Source organism: Equus przewalskii, chromosome 17, assembly GCF_037783145.1.
Source record: "Equus przewalskii isolate Varuska chromosome 17, EquPr2, whole genome shotgun sequence".
Classification (NCBI taxonomy): domain Eukaryota; kingdom Metazoa; phylum Chordata; class Mammalia; order Perissodactyla; family Equidae; genus Equus; species Equus przewalskii.
This window is the reverse complement of record NC_091847.1, coordinates 55137905-55162937: the sequence shown is the minus strand read 5'-3', so window position 1 is coordinate 55162937 and position 25033 is coordinate 55137905. Positions and strand designations below refer to the sequence as shown.

General features: G+C 43.2%; 1 protein-coding gene across 9 annotated transcripts in view; it reads left to right on the top strand.

Annotated features, from left to right (window-relative positions):
• NFE2L2 (NFE2 like bZIP transcription factor 2) overlaps positions 1 to 24036 on the top strand; it is a 137775-nt gene extending 113739 nt beyond the window's left edge. For 6 of the 9 annotated variants that reach the window (XM_070580271.1, XM_070580272.1, XM_008536607.2 and 3 more), the window contains 4 exons: positions 20107 to 20373; positions 20988 to 21077; positions 21744 to 21935; positions 22327 to 24036. In XM_070580271.1, the coding sequence (XP_070436372.1) occupies positions 20110 to 20373; positions 20988 to 21077; positions 21744 to 21935; positions 22327 to 23550 (1770 nt within the window). In that variant the 5' untranslated portion in view covers positions 20107 to 20109 and the 3' untranslated portion in view covers positions 23551 to 24036. Of the gene's footprint in view, positions 1 to 4666; positions 4756 to 10461; positions 13477 to 14124; positions 14202 to 19082; positions 19393 to 20106; positions 20374 to 20987; positions 21078 to 21743; positions 21936 to 22326 lie in introns of those variants that run through there. The other 3 variants (XM_070580275.1, XM_070580273.1, XM_070580274.1) reach the window with 3 other exon arrangements.
• Positions 24037 to 25033: the final 997 nt, after the last annotated feature.

Below are 25033 nucleotides of genomic sequence, written 5' to 3'. Positions count from 1 at the left end.
CAGGTTACATTTCACATGGAAAACAGCTTCTAGAATTAAAGGGAGAGAGGCTGGGAGGAAAAAGAAAACTAGCTTAAGAGAGTTCTTTTTAATGAACCCAGGAGGAATACAGCCTTATGGGACTTTCCTGAGGGAAGCCTCAGGCTGACCCAGAATTTTTACCTGCGGATGTCCTAAGTCTGTAATACTCAGATTCGCTCTTCAACGTGCAGTTTGCACTTAGGTTCTCCATGTGAGAAAAGGGAAAGCATTTCCAAGTATTTACTTGTACTGTATTTACACCTATTACCTTTAGTTTGGTGTGTGTGTGTGTTTTAAGGAAGATTAGCTCTGAGCTCACATCTGCCTCCAGTCCTCTTCTTTTTGCTGAGGAAGACTAGCCCTGAGCTAACATCTCTGCCCATCTTCCTCTATTTTATATGTGTGACGCCTGCCACAGCATGGCTTGATAAGCAGTGCCATGTCCACACCCGGCATCAGAACCAGCAGACCCCGGGCCGCTTAAGTGGAGTGCACGAACTTAACCAGTGGGCCAGCCCCATCTTTAGTTTTTTAAACAACCCTGTTAATAAAGGTTTTGTCATTACTGAGAAAAACTCTTTGGAAAGGCTAAGAAACAGGCCAGAGTTCAGTTTAGGAAACTAGAAACCACATGAGATATTTCAGAGGGAATTTAATATAGGAAATAAATAATATAGGTGATGGGAGAGCTGAGAAGCCAGCCAGACAACCGAGAGATTAGCAGCCTCAGGAAGCCACTGCCACCCCTAGGGCTGGAGGGGCAGGGGGTGGAGGTGGAATTCCAGGCTCTGGCCTATCCTCCTGAAGCTGGCACTGCATCAGGTGCTGGGACACCGGCAGAGGGGCTCTTCCTCTCACCTTCCAGCATCTCTTCACTGCTCACTACCACCCAAACCCCTGGTGGAATGTAGTTGGCAGCCAGATGGCAAGGAAGCCTGGGATCAGAGCAGGGGCAGGCTGGGGAAGGGATCTGGAAGCACTGCAGTCACACAGCTGGTAAGAGCTAGAGCCAGGACTGGAACCTTCTTTGCCATCAAAGTCCTTGCGCTTTCTTCACACCATCTCCTTTTAGGAATCTCAGACAGACCTGGTGCTTTGCCTTTGGGGCACTTGTCACACCTGCTTGAGGGTGAATTGTGTGAGATCCCACACAGCATGAGATTCACGTTCCCCGCCTGCAGGGGGATTGAGACCGCAATGCCTACTTTATTCTGACTTGCACAGACTTTTTATAGCTATATATTCCTTCTAGTTAATGGAGTGCACGTGTGTGACCACAGACTCAGTAATAACGTAATCTTAGGAATTCCTCTAAAGACGCAGGTGGAGGTTGCATGAGGGGAGTTCCTGGTTTGGAGAAGTCTTCCTGTTGTTGGTAGGCTCTGTGCCCCCTCCCACCGTGAGGTGCCCCTACGATGCCAGGGCAGGATTGCTTATGTGTGGATGTTTGTGGTGTTGCTGAGGGACTTGGCACTCTGGGTCTTGAATTTTGGGGTAGGTTCAGAAAGGAGAGAAAGCAGCTTGAGAAGAGCTGGGGGAACCTCACGTCTGTTCTCATTGATCCTGATAAAGCCTTTTCTCCCCAGAGAGATGTGGGTGGAAACGACTCCCCTAGATAAAAGCTCATTCATCTCCCTCCCTCTGGGAGCGCGCGGCACTCGCCCTGGGCCACAGGTGTCCGGAGTTCACCTGATAACAGTCCAAGTGTGCTGTGAAGCTTCAGGGATGGCGGGTGTGCTGGCCAAGATGATAATGGAGACGGAGGGAACAATTACTCTTTCATTTCCGTTCACGTTACCAACTCACTTTAACGGTATGAGAACCGTCCTTTTGATGTTGGAAGATCGCTGAATACAGGCAACTAGCAATTTCATGGGGAAGAAAAGGGGAAAAAATGAACATTTACTGAACATCTGCTAGCCCTGTAGTATGTCCTAGACCTGTTCTCTTGATCTTGACACTAACTCTGTAGTGATGGGGGCTGCTATGTCCATTTCACACACGAGGAAACCTGTTCAGAGAGAGAAAGTAACTTGTCCAGGGCCATGCCACTCAGGTGGCAGAACAAGGATTTAGAATGTCTGTAATCCCTGCTCTCCTTTTCCTGTTTTCCTCCTTCCTTCCCTTCGTTCTTTCTTTACTGTCTAATGACTATGGGTGCTTTGTTAGATGCTAGAGACTGAGGGACTCCTTTCTGAAGATTAATTAAGACAGTGTCCCTACCTCAGGGAGCTGGCTCAGTGTTTATCGTAGAGGGTGCTGCTGGCACGTGGGCTGGACTTCCCTTTGGAGTGGAGGACTGTCCCACATTGTAGGATATTTAGCATCATTTTGACAACCAGAGCACAGTAACCCTCCCTCGTCCCCACACAGTTCCAGTTGCTCCTAGGTACCACTGTGATTCATTGACTTCGAGAGAAAGTTTGAAGCCAGGCTACTACTGCTTGTGCTCAGGAAATCTCAGGATACTGTTGCTTCCTTGTTCTTTGTAGGGAGGTCCACCATTTCCTCAGATGACAGCCTGTTCACACCTTTTATTCTAAACTGGAGGTGGGGGAGAGATCATAGAAAGTGATGAAAGCTCTAGAAACCAGAGCAACCAAGTACCTTTAGGCTGAGGGAAATAACCAGTGTCCTCTAAGAAAATACACTTAATCAATATTTATATTGATTGATATTTTATGCAGGTTGCAAAATTCTTTAGTGGATATTTGAAGATACTATCATGTTTTTTCTCTCAAAAAAATCAATTTTTATCGTTAACTTGAAGGAGTGTGCATTTATAGTTCTTAAGATATGATACTTTGTTTTTCGTAGAGTACCCAGAGAATAATTTGAAGTATTGTTACTGTGAAAGAAGTTAAATAATTTTTCTTTGACTAATAGTTGGGTCATAAATGATATTAAACATGATACCTTTGTTACATAAGTAATTAGAACTCTTTATCCCAAGACACCTTAGGTATACAATGAAAATACTGACTTCTGAGCCTAAGCTTACACTTATTCATTCCATAAATATTTATTAGGTATTTACACACCCTAACGAACTTTAAGGGCAGGAAGTTGTTTTAATCTTCCAAGATAATGCAGCAAATGTATTGTCCTCCTTAAAGGACATTTGCTTTTCAAATGGCCCCTATTCTGAGTTAATCTATGCCTTTGCTCTTTGTACGCCTGGATTATAGGGCATGTTTCCTACCATAATGACTGTAAATTACTTTACATCTCTATCTCCTCTGCTCAAGGTATAACTTCCTCTAGGGTGGGGACTGTATTTTATTCATTTTTGTAACTCTGGCGTCTGGCACCATGTCTGCTGCTTACTTAGTCGTAGCTGCTCCATAAATGTGAGAGAGAGTCCATTACTGCCCTCTAGGAGGTTGGTATTTGTACAAGCTCATCTGTGCTATGTGACAGTTCCATGACAGTGCAGAGGAGAAAGTGTCACTTGCAACTGGGGTGCTCAGAGAGGACATCCTGGAGGAGGGAGCATTTTAACTAGATTTTTTAGGGCAGTAAGATTATTTGACTCACGCTTCCGTGGGAAGCCCGAGGGAGGGTGCAGGCATGTGTGGGTGGTGTACTGGTCATACTGGGTTGCTAGGACTGAAAAAGTTAAGTTGGGGCTGGCCATAGAGGGCCTTCAGTGCCCATGTGTGGTGTTTCAAGTTTATATGAGGCATCTGGAAATCACTGAAGGCTATAGAAAGGGCAAGACATGTGAGCCGGGTGTGGACGGGAAGTGATTATGGCCTGTGAATTGGCAGATGAAGAGGTTGGAGGCAGAGAGATGGTGAGGGGGCTCTTGCTGTGGTGTGGGTGTGGCATCAGCACATGTATTGAGGATCTGTAATTCTAACTAGTTACCACCTTTGTTGGCCATTTAAGGAGAATTTTTTTAAAGCCCCCTTTTTAAAGGAGGGGAGTAGATTTTCTCCTTCTGTTGGCCCCATCACAAAATCATTTGTGCTCAAGCTTGCACACGCTGCTGTTTCTGTGTTTTAACAGAAACGCATCTGCCACTGTATTCATTCCATTGATGAAAGGAGAGGAAAAACCAGCCAGAAGTTGCCTTTTTGCTTTAAGGATGGATAGGTTTCTTCTCCAAGGAAGCACAGGGGGAGTTTCTCTTGGCCCTTCTCTAAGATCAGTTTACTCTTCCTGTCTTCATTCAGCTGTAACAGTCTCATTGTTGGCTTCCAGTCCCAATAGTAAGCAATATTCATCCAAGAAAAGACAAGAAGACAGTATCCCCTTTGCTCTCCCACGGGCTTTCCCCGTGAGTGTGAGCTCACAGCTCTGCATCTAACAGTTGTGCTGGCGGCAGCTGCAGTCTCCCGGGCTCTTCCAGGTGCTGGCTGGGGTGTGAACAGCTTTAACAACTTGATTTTGTCATGGGCACTCCTTTCTCTGCCCTGTGTGGTAGGGAGCAGAGAACTGAGGCCTGGAGAGGCTAAGTTGATAGATATAACAGTGGGCTGTGCCTCAGTTTTACCATGATTAGAATGTGGATGACACCTCCATCACAGCGTTCTTAGAATTAAGTAAGAAACGAACTGGGCCCAAGACCTGGCACATGGTATACATTCAACAAATGGTGGCTGTGATTACTGTTATCGTAATTCTATTTCTCCTTTGTCAGGGATGTTTGAATGTGTGGGGATCGGAGATCGCCATGGCCCACTGGAAAAAAAATCCCTCCTTGAATTCTAGCTGTGTCGCGGCATAAAGGTCCGTGCCCTTTTCGCTCTTTGCTCCGCACTTCTCATTCTCCTGTGGTCTTCCCTGCGCTCTCCCTGGCCTCATGTCAAGGCCTGACTGTTGTGGACATTGAAGCCTCTCGAGAGAGAGAGAGAGAGAGAGAGAGAGAGAGAGAGAGAGAGAGAAAACTGATCCATGACAAGGCCTTCCGAGTGCCCTGGCACAGCAGAGGGCCACATCCTGCCCCCGTCTCCCCTGTGGGACCCTCCACCTGTCCGCTGGAATCCCTGCCCTTATGTGGCTCATCAGCCATCTCACTGAACTCCTTCCCAGGCACACTCCTTCACCTGAGGCAGAATGTCTCACTCTCCGGTCCAGGGCCTAGAAAAAGGACAGTGTCCACAGGCAAGTTGAACGAACAGAGTTTGGGGAGTGGAAGTGCATTATGGAAGGCTAAACCCAAACATGAACTGAGCGGACTCTTGTGGCCCTGTCTTCTTTCTAACCCCAACCCCTTCTTTTAGTCTTTAAAGACTAAAAGATTTCTTTTATAGTAACCACCCCCAAGTAACTCCGGCCTGAAAAAAAAGGGGAGAGTGGTGAAGGGAAAGAAGACCTCTAGAAGACCCTTGGGAGATGACACAACTGAAAATGGTTTACACTTACTACCCTTTCTTGTTGCCATGCAAATGTCTGAAACATAAACAAGTTATGACCTCACTTTCTATTTTTTGTATAGTGCTTAGACCCAGAAGCCTAAAAATTAGATGTTTCTCATGTTCATTTGACACCTGCAAAGGGAGTTGAATTTATTAATAGTATTATTACCTTACCCATGGGTTGTCCCCCCCCTTTTTTTTTTTTTTTTTTTTTGCTGAGGAGGATTAGCCCTGAGCTAACATCTTTTGCCAATCTTCCTCTTTTTGCTTGAGGATTATTCACTCTGAGCTAACATCTGTGCCAGTCTTCCTCCATTTTGTCTGTGGGTCACCACCACAGTGTAGCCATCAACAAGCAGTGTAGGTCCATGCCCAGGAACTAGACCACAGCAGAGTGTACCAAACTTAACCATGAGGCCATGGGGCTGGCCACTGTCCCCTATATTTTTAAGAGGCATTCAGATACTTTTTTTCATATGAAAAACAATTCCATGAGGGAGGTATTATTGTCTTGGTTTCCCTTCCAGGAACAGCACAATGAGGGTAGGTGGCTAGGCCAAGGCCACCTCATACAGCTCGTTAGCAGCAGAGCCGTGGTTGGCTCCACGCAGCCTCCCTGAGGAGGGTCAGGTTATCCTGAAGGAGAAGCCTGTGTTCTTAAAAGATTTTATTTTTTAAAACGATTTTATTTTTTTCCTTTTTCTCCCCAAAGCCCCCTGGTACATAGTTGTATATTTTTAGTTGTGGGTCCCTCTAGTTGTGGCATGTGGGACGCCGCCTCAGCATGGCCGGATGAGCAGTGCAGTGTCCGTGCTCAGGATTCAAACTGGCGAAACCCTGGGCCGCCGCATTAAAGCGCGCGAACTCAACCACTCTGCCACGAGGCCGGCTCAGAGCCTGTGTTCTTTGAGTGCTTCTGTAATGGAAACCAGGGTTGGATATCGCTGTCACCATTTATTAGGTGGAGGTCTTCAGGCAAAATTACTTAACCTCTCCATGCTTCAGTTTCCTTGTTCCAAAAGGGCGATGACAATATACCACCTACCTTGCAGATTGGTGCAAATGAGAGTATAAATGAGATAATGCATACAAGTGCTTGGAATAGTGCTGAGCACATAGAACGTGGACAATAAATGTTGGCCATGCTCTTATTGCTTAGATTATGCCATCCCTATCTTTGTCTGGATCTAGAATATTGGCAGTGTGATCTTTCATGCTCAGATCTTAATGTGAAGGCTCACCAGGAAACCACTGTCCTTACATATTTATTTAGCGGGCTAGTTGAAAGGATTTACATTAAGGAAAATAAAAGATTCCTAATCTGATTTTGAAATAGAACATATATACACACTAATTATAATTTCCTTTATAAGAGGTCCAAACTCCTGCCTGGCAATTGGCAACAGCAGTGTGCACTGGGCATTTTCAGAGGTTGACATCTGAAAGCAGTTGAAACGTAATTTCCAAATTCAAGATTAGTTCATATCCTTAGTTGGAACAGATAGTACTGTCCCATCACCTAAGCCCCTCATTTCTATCCATTCTTCACGTGACCTCTGCAATAATCTGGTAATTAATTGTGTGGCATCGGGACCATCACATTGCTGAATAACATCAAGGTTATTTATGAGCCCTCTTGGTAATTCAGACTCACCAGCACTTTCAGGTCATTGAAGTAGCTTTTTACAAATAATTGCTATGAGTATAAATACTAGCTGTTGTAGTTTAGAAGCCTTAATGTTGCCGGTGTATCCTCAGGAAGTAATTTGCAAAACAGAAGAGTTGGGTTCAATAGAATTCCCGCCTGAGGAATGTTGAGGGCCCACTTTGTAGGCTGCCCCAGAACTGTGCTGGCACTGGGCACTTGTCACCCTCGAGCGCTTGAAATGGAGCTAGTGCAACTGAGGAACTGAGTTTTTAATTTTAATGAATTTTAAGTTTAAAAACAGGAGCAATATAAGATATTTTTCTGTACCCATAACCTTGTAGGCCTGCATTTCAGGGGATCATGTCATGCAAGATTTGTTGTAGTGTATTTGAGTGTGCTCATCACTTCTGATATCTCAGTAATTTTTAAATTTTGGTTACATGTTAAAAGAATTTTTGATATATTGGGTTAAGTAAACATATTAAAATTAAATCCACTTTTTTTTTTTAGTAAGGCTACTAAAAATTTCTAAACTCCACACGTGGCTTGCGTTATATTTCTGTTGGACAGGACTGCTTTAGAGCGGCCGTTACAAGTAGCTGAAATTAGCTTGTTTTAAAATGCAAAATTAGTTTTCAGACTGACCTATATTTTGGACTTGATAGAATCAGAGGTATTTAGGGGCAGGGATGCTGGGAGTCACCTAACCCAGCCCCTATCCCTGGGCAGATGAAGAAACTGAGGCTGAAAGTTAGGGTGGAATGGCAGGACCTAGTCCAGATGGGGTCTGGAACCTGGTGTTCTTTACAGCCTTTGGCTTTGGGCCCTGGGTTTGCTTGGCATTGGAAACGTGCTAGGTGTCAGGGCTGCAAAGAACTTAAACTTCCACCAGATCCAGACTGAGCAAAAGGCCTTTAAAAGAAATTATTTTAGGGGCCAGCCCGGTGGCACAATGGTTAAGTGAGCACGTTCCACTTGGCAGCCCGGGGTTCACCGATTCGGATCCCCGGTGCAGACATGGCACCATTTGGCAAGCTATACTGTGGTAGACATCCCACAGAGAGAGTAGAGGAGGGTGGGCACGGATGTTAGCTCAGGGCCAGTCTTCCTCAGCAAAAAGAGGAGGATTGGCAGCAGTTAGCCCAGGGCTAATCTTCCTCAAACATAAATAAATAAATAATTATTTTAGGTCGTAAGCTGTGCCTACCAGTGGGCAGTGTGATCACTTCCGTGTTTGACATGTATTTTTGTTGGGCAGTATAATGATAGTTTCATGGAGAATAGTAATAAGGTAAAAATAATCCCCACGCTTTGTGTGAACATCTACTCAGGAAAACTCCATATTTCTGGTTTTCATATATTTTAATTTAAAAAGTCCTTTTTCCAAAGCCACAGGTTTTAAACCAGGCCCAGAGCTTTTGTCCTTGAGGAAAAGACTGAGCACTTGACTTTGTGTGTTTATTGTTTATAGGTGTCTGAGATGATTTGGCAAAAGTTTAGGTCTGTTTTATGGTGGTGTTTTCTTATGAGTGTAGCAAAACCAATTTAAGGAAGAAGCCACTGACAACTACAATGAAAACCCATAGAGCAAACCCGAATTTTATTTGTTGTTTGAGGAGTGGAAGAGGAAAGGGAGGCACTAGGATTTAGTAAATGGTGACGTGATGTGACGTATGGGCACGTCCATCAGGTTTAGAGGAGGGCGCTTCTGTCGCCGGTGCAGCTGACAAGTTGTGTGACCTGTGATACTTACCCTGCCTCAACCTCAGGGTCTTCATCTCACTGATCTTCACAGTAGTGTACAGATGAAAGGACATAATGATACAAATGACAGTGTTTTGCTGTTAAAGCACTACCAGTGTAAGTAAGGGCTGGTGTCTCCAAGGAGAGATGTAGAACTATTTCTTGGGTCACACTTGGTCTTAATGTGCCCTTGGATGAGTCAGTCAGGTTTGGAATGTGCATTTAGTGAGTACATGACCCTGACCCCATGATTCGGGGGTTCTCAGGGGTCCATATTGATTTTCAGCCACTTTTGCTCTTGGTAGCAGAGATGATCTGCCTGAAGGGGCTTAAAACTGGGAGGCTCCAGTCTTATCATACTGAGCACAGGTACAGCCTTTAGAAAATGACTCGTATTTAGAGCCTGGGGGTGGAGGAAGGAAAGTTCTTTACAGAAAAATGGAGGTCACACATCGGTCAAATAACAGAGTTTTATAGGTCATTAATGTGGCTGCAGGGTGAGATGCCACACAACAGTTTTGAAAAGGTCTCTTTTCACAGTAATTCCTACTATTTCATGAATTTTAAGTAATAGAAATTGCAGTAGGAAAGTCTAATTTGAAATCTAATTTGTGTTAGGTTGACCAGATGGCCCTCCTGGGTTCTGCTCAGTTGGATGACACCTCTGGCCACTTACCCATTTAGCATGTCTGGGCCTCAGGATCCTCATCTATAAACCTGGGGTTTGGACTGTGGCCTCCAATCACCGTCAGCACTCCTTAGTCAGTTGTGTGTTCCAAATGTAATTTAATGCCTGACAAACATCTGTTCCTGAGAGACACATTCCTAGAATGAATGCCTTTTCCTGGTCTTTAAGGAGCTGGTAGATGGGTCAGCCCGCTGGACTCACTTTTCCTTTGAAGTTTACCTCATCTCTTAGAAGGGCTGAGGTTGCTGATTTTGCCTGCTGCGCCTGAGTGTTTCGGCTGTTGGCACTCTGCCCAGCATCTGTCTTATCTGTGTGCACCGTGGTCTTTACATTTCATGCTCCTCAAATGTTCTGCCAGCTCCAAAGGCACCAGCCAAGGTCAGCTTGGCTGGAGCAAGGCTGGGAGCAGACAGATGGTTACAGAAGTGCTGTTGGCCGGTCAACGGACTGTACATAAAGTTTATTCTTTTCTTGAGCTTTGGTTTGGTTTTATTGTTAAAAGATTGTGGGAGGGGCTGATATTGAAGTTATTCTGGAATTAATAGAGGAGACCTTGTACAGGTGGTTAATGCGTGTTTATTGAGTGGGTACTATGTGCCGATATGATGCAGGGTGTGAAGGACCCAACATGAGTTGGGAAAAAAGTGGGGAAATGGGCACACTCACACATTGCTGGAGGGAGTGTAAAAGGTACAGCCTCTGTGTAGAGCTGTTTGGCAATATCTAATTAAAAATGCATATACTCCTTGACCCAGCAACTCTACTTCTAAGTATTTATCCCACAGATATCCTCATACCTTTATGAAATGATTTATGTAAAAGGATATTCATTATAGCATCTATTTGTAATAGCAAAAGATTAGAAATAACTTAAAAGTCCAATGAGGGACAGATTAATTACATAATTAAATAATATATGACGGTTATAGTACATCTTTATAATGAAAAACTGCTCAGCCCTTAAAAATAATGGAACAATCTATGTCCTGATGTAGAACCATCTCTACAATGTATTAAATAGGGAGAAATAAGTGTGGAACGCTGTGATTATGTGTGACTTTGTGTGTGTGTCTGTGTGTATTTAATAGAATATCTTTTAAGAAAACACAAAAAACCGATTCCAGTGGTTGCCTTGGGGAAGAGTACCTGGGAAGTTACTTTTGCAACTTTTAAATTTTGGACCTACATGTCTATTAAAAAAGGCATTGTCATGCCTTAAAGGAGTGTACAGTTTCATCAGACCTTTGTAAGAAAGCCCAGAGAAGACATACGAAGTACGAGGTAAATACTGCCTTCGTGGGAACACTGATTTAAATGCTAAGTTGTCCTTGTCAGTTAAGTTGAACTGATTTGCCTCTGAGTTTTCAGGACAGGCAGGTCTGAGTGTCGAGGGCTGACTCCCAAGTCCTAGTGTCCCGCCTGGGGAGGGGGCAGCCGCGCGAAAGCACTTTGCAGACCTCGTCTTGTAGTGCGCTGGCGTGGGAGCGCACCACGGCATGGGAAGAGCGAGCCTGCCAGGCTCGGAACCAGTTCTGGGTTGGAATCCTGGCTTTGGTACTTGCTTAACATGGGATTTGGGGCAGGAGTGTTCGATTCCCAAAGCCTGAATGTGCTCATCCGTAAGTGAAGATGAACCACCTCCCTCGAACCACTGCAGTGAGGCTCCGATGGGACAGTGCGCGAACGCGCCTGTGAACCGTGCAGTGCCCCGCAGGCGCCAGCCCTAGCAGACGCTGGTAGTACCTGCAGGCTGGCAAGCTGGCGCAAGAGATGCTCATTAAAAAAGTAAAGTGAACCAAAAACCTATCTTTTTCCCCCTCTGCCAAATAACTTAGCAAGAGCTGTAAAATTAGAAAAGTAGACCATAGGTGGTTTTGGGATCCTTGACCTCTGACCTTGAGGCAAGTCATTTCACCCTCCAGATCTGTTTCCCTATTTGAGAAGTGAATATGTGAGTCCTATGGTCCTTTGCATTTGTAGCGTTCCGTGACAGTGTGGAATTAGCATTAATTCCCATCTCGGCTGAGATGAGTCATTCTGACCAAGAAGTCCAAATGTGGGGAGGAAGTCTCTATGCTGGAGACGCTGAGCCTCTGGAGAAAAGGGGGAAAACAGTGCTGCCATCAAGAGGGGAGCCCACGGATGCTTGAAGTGAGAGGAGGTGTGTTCGTTGTTTCTTGGAGTTCTCTCCACCTCCTTCGCCTCCTTTGCTTTCAAACGTTCACCTGGACTAGACCTTTGGAAGCCAGGTTGACCCCTTGTTTATTGGGAAGGATCTTCATACAGTTGTGAGTGGCGTACTTTATGTCAGGTGTCACTCGGTGAGGTCTTCCTGTGCAGTTGAGTGATGCTTCCCCCGTGCTGCCTTGGCTCCTACATGCTTCTCATCACATCTCAAAACTAAGATCAGAGACTGTCTCTTATTTATCTTTGTGTCCCCAGCACCATTCCTGACACCTGAGAGGTGATCTCTACATACGCATTAGATGGCAGATGATCCATTCAGGGTCGTCTGCACACTAATCTTCTTGATCTCCACCACCATCTTCATCATCATTCTGGTAAAATGAGGTTTTAGCCATTAGTAGCTTATTTTGAGAAATGTTTCAAACTTGAAAAAGTCCACACTAAAAAAAGTTAAACAGACCCCTTGAAATGTATTAAAAACTAAGTGTTTTAGATAGTCTATATGTATTACAACATATATACGTATCTAAAATTCTTCATCACCACGGCATACAAGGCCTTTGGCTAGCAGCAATAAAGAGCGTATAGTACTTACTTCGCCCCAAAGCCTTCTTGCTTTTTTGAGGTAATCGTAGGCAGTTAAATCTGAAAAGGAGCTTTAAGCTTGAGATAATTTCTTTTTACAAATGCAGGAGGCAAAAGAGGGTAAAGGATCACACAGGGTGTTTAGAAGTGGCAGAAGTGGCTGTAAAGAGCGCCAGAGGTTAAGCGTGTTGGAGCATGCCCTCCCTCTGGGGGATACCCTGTAGGAGGAGGGTGCACGAGAACGGGCAGGCAGGGGTGTCTGACCTCAAGGTGGATGGCTGAGCCACCTGGTTAGCCCACACCCAGTTAATTTCAGTGTCGATAGGGAGTCAGAGCCAGTGCTCCTAAAGGTTCCACTGGAATATGGTTTGCGTCCGTGTGTTTCCTGTAGAATCACTCTAACAGTGATGGAAGACCCACTCACAAAGCTCCTCTCATGTGTGGAGGGCGGCTTCCAGAACTGAACACGCACGGCTTGTTCAGGCACGGGGATGAGATGAGAAAAACGTATCCAAAAGTTTGCTTGTCAAAGCAAGCCATTCTTTTGGCAGAGTGGTGATGACCCTTGCAGAAGTCCTCGACAGCCTAGCAGCATCCTCCTCACGTACAAACCACCAAAAAATAACTCTGTTGGGACCCAGGTGTGAAACTTCTCATGGAAAAGTTGGATCCATGCACTTTTTGTAGTAGGTGGTATCACCTACTATTTTGGAAACTAACTGTCCTTCCTGATTTCTTTTTGGCCAAACACATGTGTACCTCTTGAGAAAATAAACAGTCCAAGTTCCTATTCTATTTACTTTCTAGTTTTGCTTTATCTTTTCATCATGCTTTGCCGTCTGCAGACAAGCATAACTGGTGAGAGTTCCAGTAAACTGGCTGGATCATATTTCTTAGATTGAGTCATTGCTGAGAAACTTGTTTGTGAACAGGAAGCAGCCCATGAAAATGTCTGTCCCTAGTCACAAGCCAGACTGTGAGGAACACAGTTGAAACACAAAAGGGTAGAAGGATGATTCTAGAACCCAAGGAATAGTAAATTTGTGATCCACGGATTTAACTTGTTGAATAATTCGTCACTTGGTGTGTTTTTGAGAATTTTTATGTTGTTAAAAATTGCTAGCTGGGGGCCGGCCCGGTGGTGCAGTGGTTAAGTGCACACGTTCCGCTTCAGTGGCCCTGTGGTTTGCCAGTTTGGATCCCAGGTGCAGACATGGCACCACTTGGCAAGCCATGCTGTGGTAGGCATCCCACATATAAAGTGGAGGAAGATGGGCATGGATGTTAGCTCAGGGCCACTCTTCCTCCGCAAATTGAAGAGGATTGGCAGCAGTTAGCTCAGGGCTAATCTTCCTCAAAAAAATAAATAAAAAAATAAAATAATCGCTCGTTGTTGAATATTGGCGAAATAATCCTTAGTAAGCTTTCTCTAGAAGGAAAACTTGGATTAGTGATAACTGTTACTACCTGTTAGGAATCTCTGCAGACATATATAACTGGTTGCTTGGCCAGTTATTTTTTTAAATGGAGCTGTAGTTACACAGAAATTAACCTGGCGACATTTACACTTGGCCGAGATGGCTATAAGGCCCCTTCCATCTCTAACTTTCTGTGATTTTATATATATATATATATATGTGATTTATATATATATATAGTGATTATCATATATATATGGATCATATATATATATATATATAGAGATAAATCATATATATATGATTTATCTATATATATATATATAGTGATTCCTTGCTTTTTTATCACCTACTTCACAATTATTGTAGCAATATATTCAAAAGTTAGCAAATCAGTGCAGTAGAACCAAAAGTACTTGAATGTGGGCAAAGGTTCTTGGTAAAGAAGAACCTGTCATCTGCCTTCTCTAGAATTCCCGCTGAGAAAACAATGAGCACTGGGTATCTTGCAATGAAGCAGTGGGAGAGAAGCAAAGAGAGCTCAAGAGGTAGGTAAACATTTATGGAATGTAATGGTCATCAGCGATGTGTATTTTAAAAACACCTGCTTGTGTCATTTTACTTTATTAAGGATTCTGACTGCAAAGTGGGGCCTTGTGAATCAAGCAGGTCTTTTCTGCTGTTTTATCCATTCTTCAGGCATGCCCTCAGGTGTTTTGTAGCCTCCTATAGCTCATTTGGTTCATTTTCCAGCGGATGGTAGGATGTGATTCATACTCCATCCGGTTTTGCCTAGACGTATTTGAGTGGCTTCTATGGAAAAAAATATTAAACCAGATTTAGCTTTTAGGTGAGTAATATAACCACCTGGGCATAATGTAGAGAGGCTGAAGTGTATGAAAGAAAAACATTTCCAGGTGTAACTTTGATTCTGAATGCTGGTAATTAATATTCGGATGAAGAGGAGATCTCAGGGGAATAAACTTTAAAGGAAGACATTATTTATTATGTTCTTAATGGAAATACATGATTTTAAGAAGGAGTAACTTGAGACATTGTCTTGTCCTCATACTGTAAAACTGGAAGTGAGGATCAGTTTTCATTTTCTGTCTACAAAGTTAGTAATCTGTGCAACTTATTTTAACAGTTTATTGGTGAAATTTATTTTTAGAAAGAAACCTCCCACCACCTTCTCACCATCCTCAGGACGAAGCAGAGGATGGCAGAGGGAGGGGAGGAAGAGCGCTTGGGAGGTACAAGTCTCATTTACACATTGAATGTGTAATAGAAACCATTTTATTTTTCATTTCAAATATTTTCCAAAGCCTCAATTTACTGAATTGCTTTAATTTAGGAGGAGATTGTATTATCTTTGCTTTACCTCTTCTCATTTTTTTGGATCATCTGAGCATGATAAATGATGATTTGTTTAAGGCACTAAAATTGGCTTGCAAAAGACATATTTAATATGGGATTCTGTGCTCAAGGCCTCTCTTCTTTGTTTATCCTGGAACAAAGATGTTTGTTTTAAAGTAGTATGAGTTAATAGGCCAACTTCAGATTTCCCATAAAACATATAACAGATTACCCAGATGGCAAACGATGATATATATACATTTTAAATATGAATATTTCCGTTGAGCCAGATGGTGATTTAACTCAAATTGTCGAACAGTTATGTTTCTTATTACACTGTCTTCTTTTGTCTAAGCCAAGCTAGCGACAGAATTTGGGAACACACTCAGAAATTGCTAAAGGACAACAAAAAAAAATTCAGACACTAAGCGGCAGGCAGCATTTGCTCCACATGGCACGGGAAGGCCCACAGCCAGCGCCTGGTTGCCCTCGGGAAGCGTTTTCACTGTCTTGAGGAAATACCTGTTGGAATATGTACAGACTATCCCCCTGCTTCCTCTCCCTCCCAAACATTTCCTGTCTGCCACTCTGCGTGGCAGCCTTCCTCCTTAGGGGCTTGGAGGGGAGAAGTCGCTGTACTTCCCCAGCGCCTTGGATTCCTGTGCCAAAGAGCAGTTTTAGTTCTTCCTTGGGCATTTCCCATCCTCACTGTCCGGTGTCATGTTCTCCTTTGTTATGGGCTCCGCCCAGGCCATTTCCTCTCAGATGGTGTGCGAGCTTTGCAAAGAGATGGGTCACTTGTGGAATAAGTCATGTGCCTGGTCACAGGGCTTCTTACAGGAAACGCGCGCTGCCTGTTGGGTTAGCACGGACCCGGCCCTGAGCCTGTGGGGCTCCCCAGCAGTGAGGCGGGTGGACAAGCCTCTGCTGTTCCCTCTTTCAACATAAAGCTTTGAATATTTCATACATTATCAAGTCCCACCAGGTTCTTTCTTCAGAAACTTATGTGAAAATTTAAGAAACGCAAGTATGACATACCTTTTAAGGCTATGACAAGAAACCCGTTGTGGCTGCGTTCTGAATTTGATCAGAATTCAAGTAGTCAAAATTCAGGGGTTTTTTTTTCTTTAAAGGAGAATTTTTCTTTTAGAAACCTCTCATAGCAAGAATAAACATTACATAAAAATAAACTTAAAAATACAGAGGAAAACCTCTGAGAACACTTTGAAACCTGTTTTGGTCCCATTCTGATCTCACCGAAGGCTGCCCGGCCTGCATAGGCATTGTCACTTGAAAGGTCTTCTGGTGGCATTCCTGGTGGAAATAGTAAGCTAGGGCTGTAGGAACCACTCTGCCTCCCGGGGTCCAGCATTGCTTCAGAGCAGGTCATGAGGACAGGATGCTCAAGACCTGATCCAAATGATGCTGCCAGTTTTATTTTTCCTGTTGATAAGGATCCACAAGGTGTCCTTCTCTGATCATGTTTGGGAAGTTTCAAAAGCTTGAATTGGTTTGGCGCTGTGCCTTGAAGGGTAGTCATATCAGGAATTGAGCAGCCGTTGAATGGGTATATGTGTGTACAAAATATACATAAAAGTATATGTCATTTATTTTCATTTACAACACATGTTGCACATGCCCAGTAGTCAATTTCAGACCTTCCCTGAGTAGCAACCAAGTAGCTTCATTGCTGAATGTTATTTCAGGCAGCCACTACAGTTAGGTCCACCACTTCATTGTTATCCAGTGGCCTGGAGTTTGGTCTCCCTTACAGCAAGTAGTAGGGCCCATCACTGTCAGCATGCATAACAGCGTTTGCATATACTTTACATTTATAGAGAGATTTCTTTCATGTCTCATTTGATCCACCAACATCTGTATGATAGGGGTAGGATGGAACAATTACAGTCATGCCTTGCTTAATGACGGGGAGACATACTGAGAAACGCGTCCTTAAGTGACTTCATCGTTTTGCGATCATAGTGTGTACTTACACATCCAGACAGTATAGCCAACTATGCACGTAGGCGACATGGTACTAATCTTAAGGGACCACTGTCATGTATGCGGTCCATCGTTGACTGAAACGTCGTCATGCAATGCATGGCTGTATACTAAATTTATAGTTAAACCATCTGAACCCACTCAAGACATCTCATCTGGTGGGGGGGGGAGGGGAAGAAGAACAGAGTTCTAGAAACTCGTGGTGTGGCTGCTACTGGTGGTTTTGGAGTAAATTACATTAGAAATTTTCTGGGGCTGGCCCCATGGCTGAGTGGTTAAGTTCGCGCGCTCCGCTGCAGGTGGCCCAGTGTTTCGTTGGTTTGAATCCTGGGCGCGGACATGGCACTGCTCATCAAACCATGCTGAGGCAGCGTCCCACATGCCACAACTAGAAGGACCCACAACGAAGAATATACAACTATGCACTGGGGAGCTTTGGGGAGAAAAAGGAAAACAAAAATTAAAAAATGGATAAAATAAATTTAAAAAAATTTAAAAAAAAAAAAGAAATTTTCCTCCACCCTGCAGGGCTGGGGTCTAGGCAGGCACTGGAAAGGGCAGAGCTGTGAGCAGGTGTTTCCAACATAAATTGCGTCAGTGCTCTTTCAGTTCTTTTACAAAAAAGTCAAAACTGGACACTAGTGTTTATCCTGGGCTCTCTTTAACAAGAAGCCCCAGGCCTAGGCAGTCTGAGGACAGAGAGGGAGGGATGTGTCAGAGTGGCCCCCAGGTGCAGGGACGAGTATTTGGGTTTCTCTCACTGATCTCCTGAAGAGCTCAGCGCACTTTGCGCATCAGTTTTTGAGGGGGATGGGAACAGGTATGGCCTTTTTAGAGAGAGAGAAACTAGAGTGCAGTCGAGATTGGTGATCCTGCATTCTTTTCATTCTGAGTGCTAGCATTCAGCAGTTGCGAGTATACTGAACACCTCCTTAATATCTTGGTCTCTAGCTCCAGTTTAAAGACTAGCCTAGATAGGATACTCTACTGTATCTAGATTCACCAAGAAGACACGGCCCCACCTATCAGAATTTTAAAGTAGACTGCCCTAGGCCTTGGACCTGTCTCTTTCTCATGACGTTTGGGTCAATGGAAACAAATCACTTTTACAGTGGAAATTATCCTCATGCTTTGTTTTAGTGGGCAGCCTGAGAAGATAGCCGTGTATGACTGAATGCTCTGTGGTTGCTATTTTGTTGCTTGTGGCCAGGAAAGCGATCCAAGTGACACGTGCTCAATCCAGCCTTCAGTAAACTGGCCATTTCTTCACACCACCAAGATGTCACGGCAAAGTATATATATGAAAATGGATTTTATATCCTCCCCAATTTAGGAACCGCTGGCCAATGATCAGATTTTCTATTTCTAGTGTAGGCTCGTGGTTAAAAAAGCATATGTCCAAGATTGAGGCTGCTTGGGTGCATGTCCTGTTCAGCCACTTTCTAGTAGTATCCCTTCTTTCTAGACCTCAGTATTATCTGTATAACAGGGATATATATTATCTTTATATGGCTGTTTTGAGGACTAGTTCGTGTTTATCTAAGGTACTCAGAACAATGCTTGGCATATAGAAAGCCCTTAACAGATGCTGGCTTAAAAAGTTACGTATACCCTAGCTGGTTCTAAAGAGCTACAGATGCTGTTTTAACTATACCTAGTGTGTGTGCTTTATACTATATATTATACTGTTCAAGGCTAGAATGATGATGAACCTCATGAGCAGGGTTTTGTAGCATTTGAGATTCTGACACCAACTTTCAGTCAAGGCTAGAGGCGGCCTGTTATCCAGCTAGCTGTTCTGCCTCTAGACTGGGTGGCCTGCTCCTCCTTTGTTGGGTAAAAATAGCCTGACTGCTCACTGAAGCAACCACCACGATATTTTTGTCCTTGGGAGGCTGAAAGTAGCAGAGCTGTAGACATCCTGGGCAGCCTGGTGCTGCCAGCCGCCATCAGAACTGAAATACCAAGTTTGATGTTTGTGCACGCCGTCTGCTGGCCTTCAGGCCCAACTCCCTTTCCACCTATGTCTTCACTTTCCCAGTCTCGATCTCATTATTTTCAATGTAGATGATTTGTTCAATGGGAAATGATTTAAATTTCCTACGTTTAGACGTTACCGAAAACTAAAGTTGTAAATCAGAAAAACTGCTTTTGATGCACTGTGCTTAGGAAGATTTGGATGTGGCTCCTAGGCGTAGCCTTGTTACAGACATTGAAATAACCATTCCCTCATTGTAAGATTCTCCTCTTATTTTAAAACTTAATACCTTCCATCTCTCCCTGGAGCTGTTTTGTTTCTGGGTTTTTTTTTTTAAGAGGGTTACTTACGATTTCTCAGGAGTGAACCTCGTGGGCACAACCCCTTTCTCAACTCTTTTGGTAGGTAACGGACAACCCCTCGCTTTACCCACGTCACAAGATTACCATGAGCCAGGGCTTTTTTACCAGTTTGTTCATGTCTCAGGTGCTAAAACTCAAGTCAAGAGGAAATTGTTTTAATAAGTGAGCCACAGCGACAAGAGTAGCAAGAAATGATGGAGAAAAGATAATCCAATGTAGGAAAGACTGAAAGAGTGGTGATACTTCACAACTGCTAGATTGAAAATTTAACCTGGGATTTTTCCCCTCTATAAAGTGGATATTTGCTGGGTCAGTTTAGGAAAAAATGCAACACATTTCCATGTTTTCCAAACTCCATTTCTCATAATAGCCCAGTGGCTTGGAGTGCTTGCTCTAATTTCTATATACCATTAAACAAGTGTGGGATTTCTTTTACTTCAAGAACTTTTATGTGCAGTGTTTCTTACTTTGCTCTTTGGTGACCTCACCATCACCCAAAGATTAATAATCCAAGCAGCAAGTGATGAGAAGGGATGGCTGTGTCTGTGGGTTTGTTTTTTTAAAGAATGGATTCGTCGAATGGAATTAACTGTGCCCTTCCAGCACATTGGATCTGTGTTGCCATTCAGATTTTGTTTGTAATTTCCCCACCCCCCACCATCAACAATGGCATAATGTACATTATGTGGTATCTGCCATTTTAAAACCATCTTAACCAAGGTCTCTCTCCTTCCTCTTTTGTTTTAAATGTAGGACATGGATTTGATTGACATACTATGGAGGCAAGATATAGATCTTGGTGTAAGTCGAGAAGTATTTGACTTCACTCAACGACTGCAGCATGAGCTGGAAAAACAGAAAACACTTGAAAGACAAGAAAGACAAGAACAACTCCAAAAGGAGCAAGAGAAAGCCTTTTTCGCTCAGTTGCAACTAGATGAAGAGACAGGTGAATTCCTCCCGATTCAGCCAGCCCAACACATCTCATCAGAAACCAGTGGGTCTGCCAACTTCTCCCAGGTACAGAGTACTCATCCTCAGGAAGGTATATGGCAGGGTTAAGGAAAGAACATTGACCCAGGAGTTAAAACATCTGGATCTGAGTTCCAGCTTTGCCTCCTACTACATCTTGACCTTATCGAGTCAACTTCCCAACTTCAGCCTTCAGATGAGCTCAATACCTGACTTCCCTTGCGAAGTTGTTGTAAGGGTTAGGAGGACATAATTTACAGGAAAGAGCTTTGTAAGCTATAGAAACATCAAGGAAGGATCCAGCAGCAGCAACAGTAGTGGCAGCAGAACTAGCAGTAGGGATTACTTATGGCACTAACTGTTTCAGGCACTGTTCAAAACACTTGACATAATTGATTTAATCAACACAATTATATGAATTGGGTACCATTATCCCCATTTTATCTACAGGTGAGCACTTGAAGCTCAAACAGGCTAGATAACTTACCCACGGCACTCAAGAAATTGGGGGAGCCAAGATTTGAACCCAATTAGTCTGGTTTGATTCTGCACTCTTAACTATTAAACTGATTTCTGAAATGAATTATGATTAACTAGATTGTAAACGTTTTAGGAACAATGAATGATTTTCTTCTTCCTTTATGTCATTCTCTATTATCCAGGTTTCCCACATTCCCAAACCAGATGCTCTGAACTTCGATGACTGCATGCAGCTTTTGGCAGAGACATTCCCGTTTGTAGATGACAATGAGGTATAACATTTGTTAACAGCAAGACTCCACAACTGCATCTAATGTATCCTGTATGGAGCCCTTTAACGTCTCCCCATTAAAAAAAAGAATGAAAAAATCTATTTTAGGAGGCAATTTTGTCAAGGAAACCCTGGCCTACAGATAACTTTACAATTAAAAAAAAAAGACCCCCCCCCCCCACAGTACAAAACCAAAAATGTTTACCCCTGCATAGTGAGAAACATGGCTCAGCATAACCATGGAAACAAGTCAGTCATTTGTTTATATGGGTACTTGGAAATAAATTTTGGTAAGTAAAAAGCAAGCTGGGCAATAAACCAAGACTTGTTCAATTAGCAATTTTAATTAATCTGTTGTGGTTGAAGCACTACACTAGGTATTATATAGATAGAAATTAAATCCTAATGATTGTTCTTATCTATTTTGAAGTTCACCTTCAAACGCAGAGGATAAAACAGGCTAGTAAATGAGCAAATTTGGAGTCAGATGGGTCAGTAACAAATGATTTGTTTCATTCAGTAGAAACAGGGGTCCTAGGTGGTACTTCTAAGTGGAGAAATACAGAACTGCAGCCAGTTCAGTTGAAGGTGTCGTGATGGGGCCTTGGAGCGTGCTCATCCACTGTTGGTGGCAGACTCATGTAGATAAATGCCTTGTCAATTTTAGGTTTCTCCAGCTACGTTTCAATCACTTGTTCCTGATATTCCCAGCAACATCGAGAGCCCAGACTTCATTGCTCCTAACCAGGCCCAGTCACCTGAAACTCTTGTCCTTCAGCCAGCCGTTGCTGATTCAGACAATATGCAGCAGGACCTTGAGCAAGTTTGGGAGGAGCTATTATCCATTCCAGAATTACAGGTAACTAAGACCTAATAAGTAAATCCCAAAGATGCTATTTTATATTCAGTGCCTTTAAATTAGTCACTTTGGTTATTATTTATATGCCACCTACTTATAGGAAAGGTTGGAGGATGCTTTTAAATTAGTCATGACAGCTGCCCATGCTCTCTTAAGTGCACTTCTGTTAGTTAAATGGGCTGGATATTTTGAAGACAGATCAAGTTATAAACCTGAAGTCTCATCTAGGAACTCTGAAATTAATACATATGCTTTTTTATCTGTTGGAAATGGGAATTATCTCAGAATTATAGAAGAGCTTGATGGGGGAGAGAGTTTACCATCAGCTATGGATTATCAGCTATCAAAAATACTAACCTTGATTTACATACTCTAACATTCTTTTCCACAGTGTCTTAACATTCAAAACGACAAGCTGGTTGAGACTAGCACGGTTCCAAGTTCAGAAACCAAAGTGACAGAAATTGACAACAATTACCATTTCTACTCATCGATCCCCTCACTGGAAAAAGAAGTAGGTAACTGCAGTCCACAGCTTCTCAATGCTTTTGACGATTCCTTCAGCAGCATCCTCTCCACAGAAGACACCAGCCAGTTGACAATGAACTCCTTAAACTCAGAGGCCACGATAAACCCCGATTTTGGCGATGGGTTTTATTCTGCTTTCGTAGAGCCCAGCGTCAGCAGTAGCATGCCCTCCTCGGCTACTGTAAGCCAGTCACTCTCCGAACTTCTCAACGGGCCCATTGATGTTTCTGATCTATCACTTTGTAAAGCCTTCAACCAAAATCACCCTGAAAGCACATCAGAATTCAACGATTCTGACTCTGGCATTTCACTGCGCACGAGTCCCAGCATGGCATCACCAGAACACTCAGTGGAATCTTCTACCTATGAAGACACACCACTTGGCTTCAGTGATTCTGAAATGGAAGAGACAGATAGTGCCCCTGGAAGTGTCAAACAGAATGGTCCTAAAACACAGCCAGTGCAGTCTTCTGGGGATACAGTCCAACCCATGTCACCATCTCAGGGGCACAGTGTTCCAGTGCATGATGCCCAGCGTGAAAACACGCCAAAGAAAGAAGTGCCTATAAGTCCTGGTCATCGAAAAACCCCATTCACAAAAGACAAACACTCAAGCCGCTTGGAGGTTCATCTCACAAGAGATGAGCTAAGGGCAAAAGCTCTCCACATCCCATTCCCTGTCGAAAAGATCATTAACCTGCCTGTTGAAGACTTCAATGAAATGATGTCCAAGGAGCAGTTCAACGAGGCTCAACTCGCATTAATTCGAGACATACGCAGGAGGGGTAAGAATAAAGTGGCTGCTCAGAATTGCAGAAAAAGAAAACTGGAAAACATTGTGGAACTGGAGCAAGACTTGGATCATTTAAAAGATGAAAAAGAAAAATTGCTCAAAGAAAAAGGAGAAAACGACAAAAGCCTCCACCTATTGAAAAAACAACTCAGCACCTTGTATCTCGAAGTCTTCAGCATGCTACGTGACGAAGATGGAAGACCTTACTCCCCCAGCGAATACTCCCTGCAGCAGACGAGAGACGGCAGCGTGTTCCTTGTTCCCAAGAGCAGGAAGACAGACGTCAAGAAGTAGACTTGGGAAGATGACCTTTTGAGCTAGTGTTTTTTTGTACTGTTATACTAAAAGCTCCTACTGTGATGTGAAATGCAGAAATATACTTTATAAGTAATTCTATGCAAATTTATAGTCCAAACTAGTGTAGAAAATATAAAACTTTAAAAAGCATTAAATAAAATAAGTTATCAGTATGCTGAATCAGTAGTTTCACTTTAACTGCAAACTTAATTTCTTAGAACACCATTTGGGCTAGTTTCTGTGTAAGTGTAAATACTACAAAAACTTTATTTATACTGTTCTTATCTCATTTGTTACGTTCCTAGATTTATATGATACATCTGGCTAAAAAGCAAATTGTTGCAAAACTAACCACTATGTACTTTTTTATAAATACTGTTATGAACAAAAAAATGGCATTTTTTTATATTAAATTGTCTAGCTCTGGCAAAAACAATTTAGTTGAAAAGCTGGTACTAATAAAGGAATATTATGACTGTTAAATTATTTTTCTGGAATTCATTCGAGTTTATTCGGTCTTTTCCATGCCATTAATAATACATATGTTTAAGTGGTTTGCATTTTCAGAATGTTTTCACTGAAACATAGGAAAAGCATTTCACACTAAACTTCTGGTGGCAGAGATATAGACGAAGCATATCAAGAAGATATTTTCTCTCTTCAACAGCAGGAACATCTCAACCGAGGAAAACATCCTACTTTGACATGAAAACATGGATTCATTTATTCACATCAATAGTATGCGAACTATGTGCTAAGCATTGTTTAAAGGACAAAATGGGAATCCCTGTCCTCCTGAACTACTGGAGGAAGACAGCAAACATACAATACTATGCCAGAAAGAGGACTGGGAAGACCAGCAAAAAGGAAGCATTGCGATTTAAAATAGGCTTGTAAATAGGAAAAGCCTCACTGAGGTGGCAACATTTGAAGGTGTGCGAGACCTGTTCTATAAGCTGAAGAGTATTGCAGACAGGACACAATCAGTCCAAAGGTTCTGAGGCCTGTGTAAGAACCAGGATTATATGGCTGAACAGAGGGGGAGAAAAATGGTGGGCAGGTAGAGTGAACATGGTACAGAGCCTTGTTAAGCCTCCAGAGGAGTAACATCTGATTTCTAAGTTTCCTCTGCCTTGTGTTGAGAACTGGCTAGAGGGTAAAGGTGGGAGCAGGGAGACCAATGGGGAGGCTCTGAAATAGTCACATGGGATACGCCATCATCCTACTGTAGGGTGACAGCAGGAGAGTGAGGCGGCATTGGATTCTGCAGGTTTCAAAAGTAGAACTAAAAGGGTTTCCGGACAGAATGGAGACAGGGTGAAGGTGGAGTCAGACTTAAACGTTCATCTTTAAGAAGTGAACTGTCCAAGGACCGGCCCTGTGGCATAGAGGTTAAGTCTGGAGCACTCTGTTTCCACAGCCCAGGTTTGCAGATTTAGATCCTGGGTGTGGACCTACACCATTTGTCCGCCATGCTGTG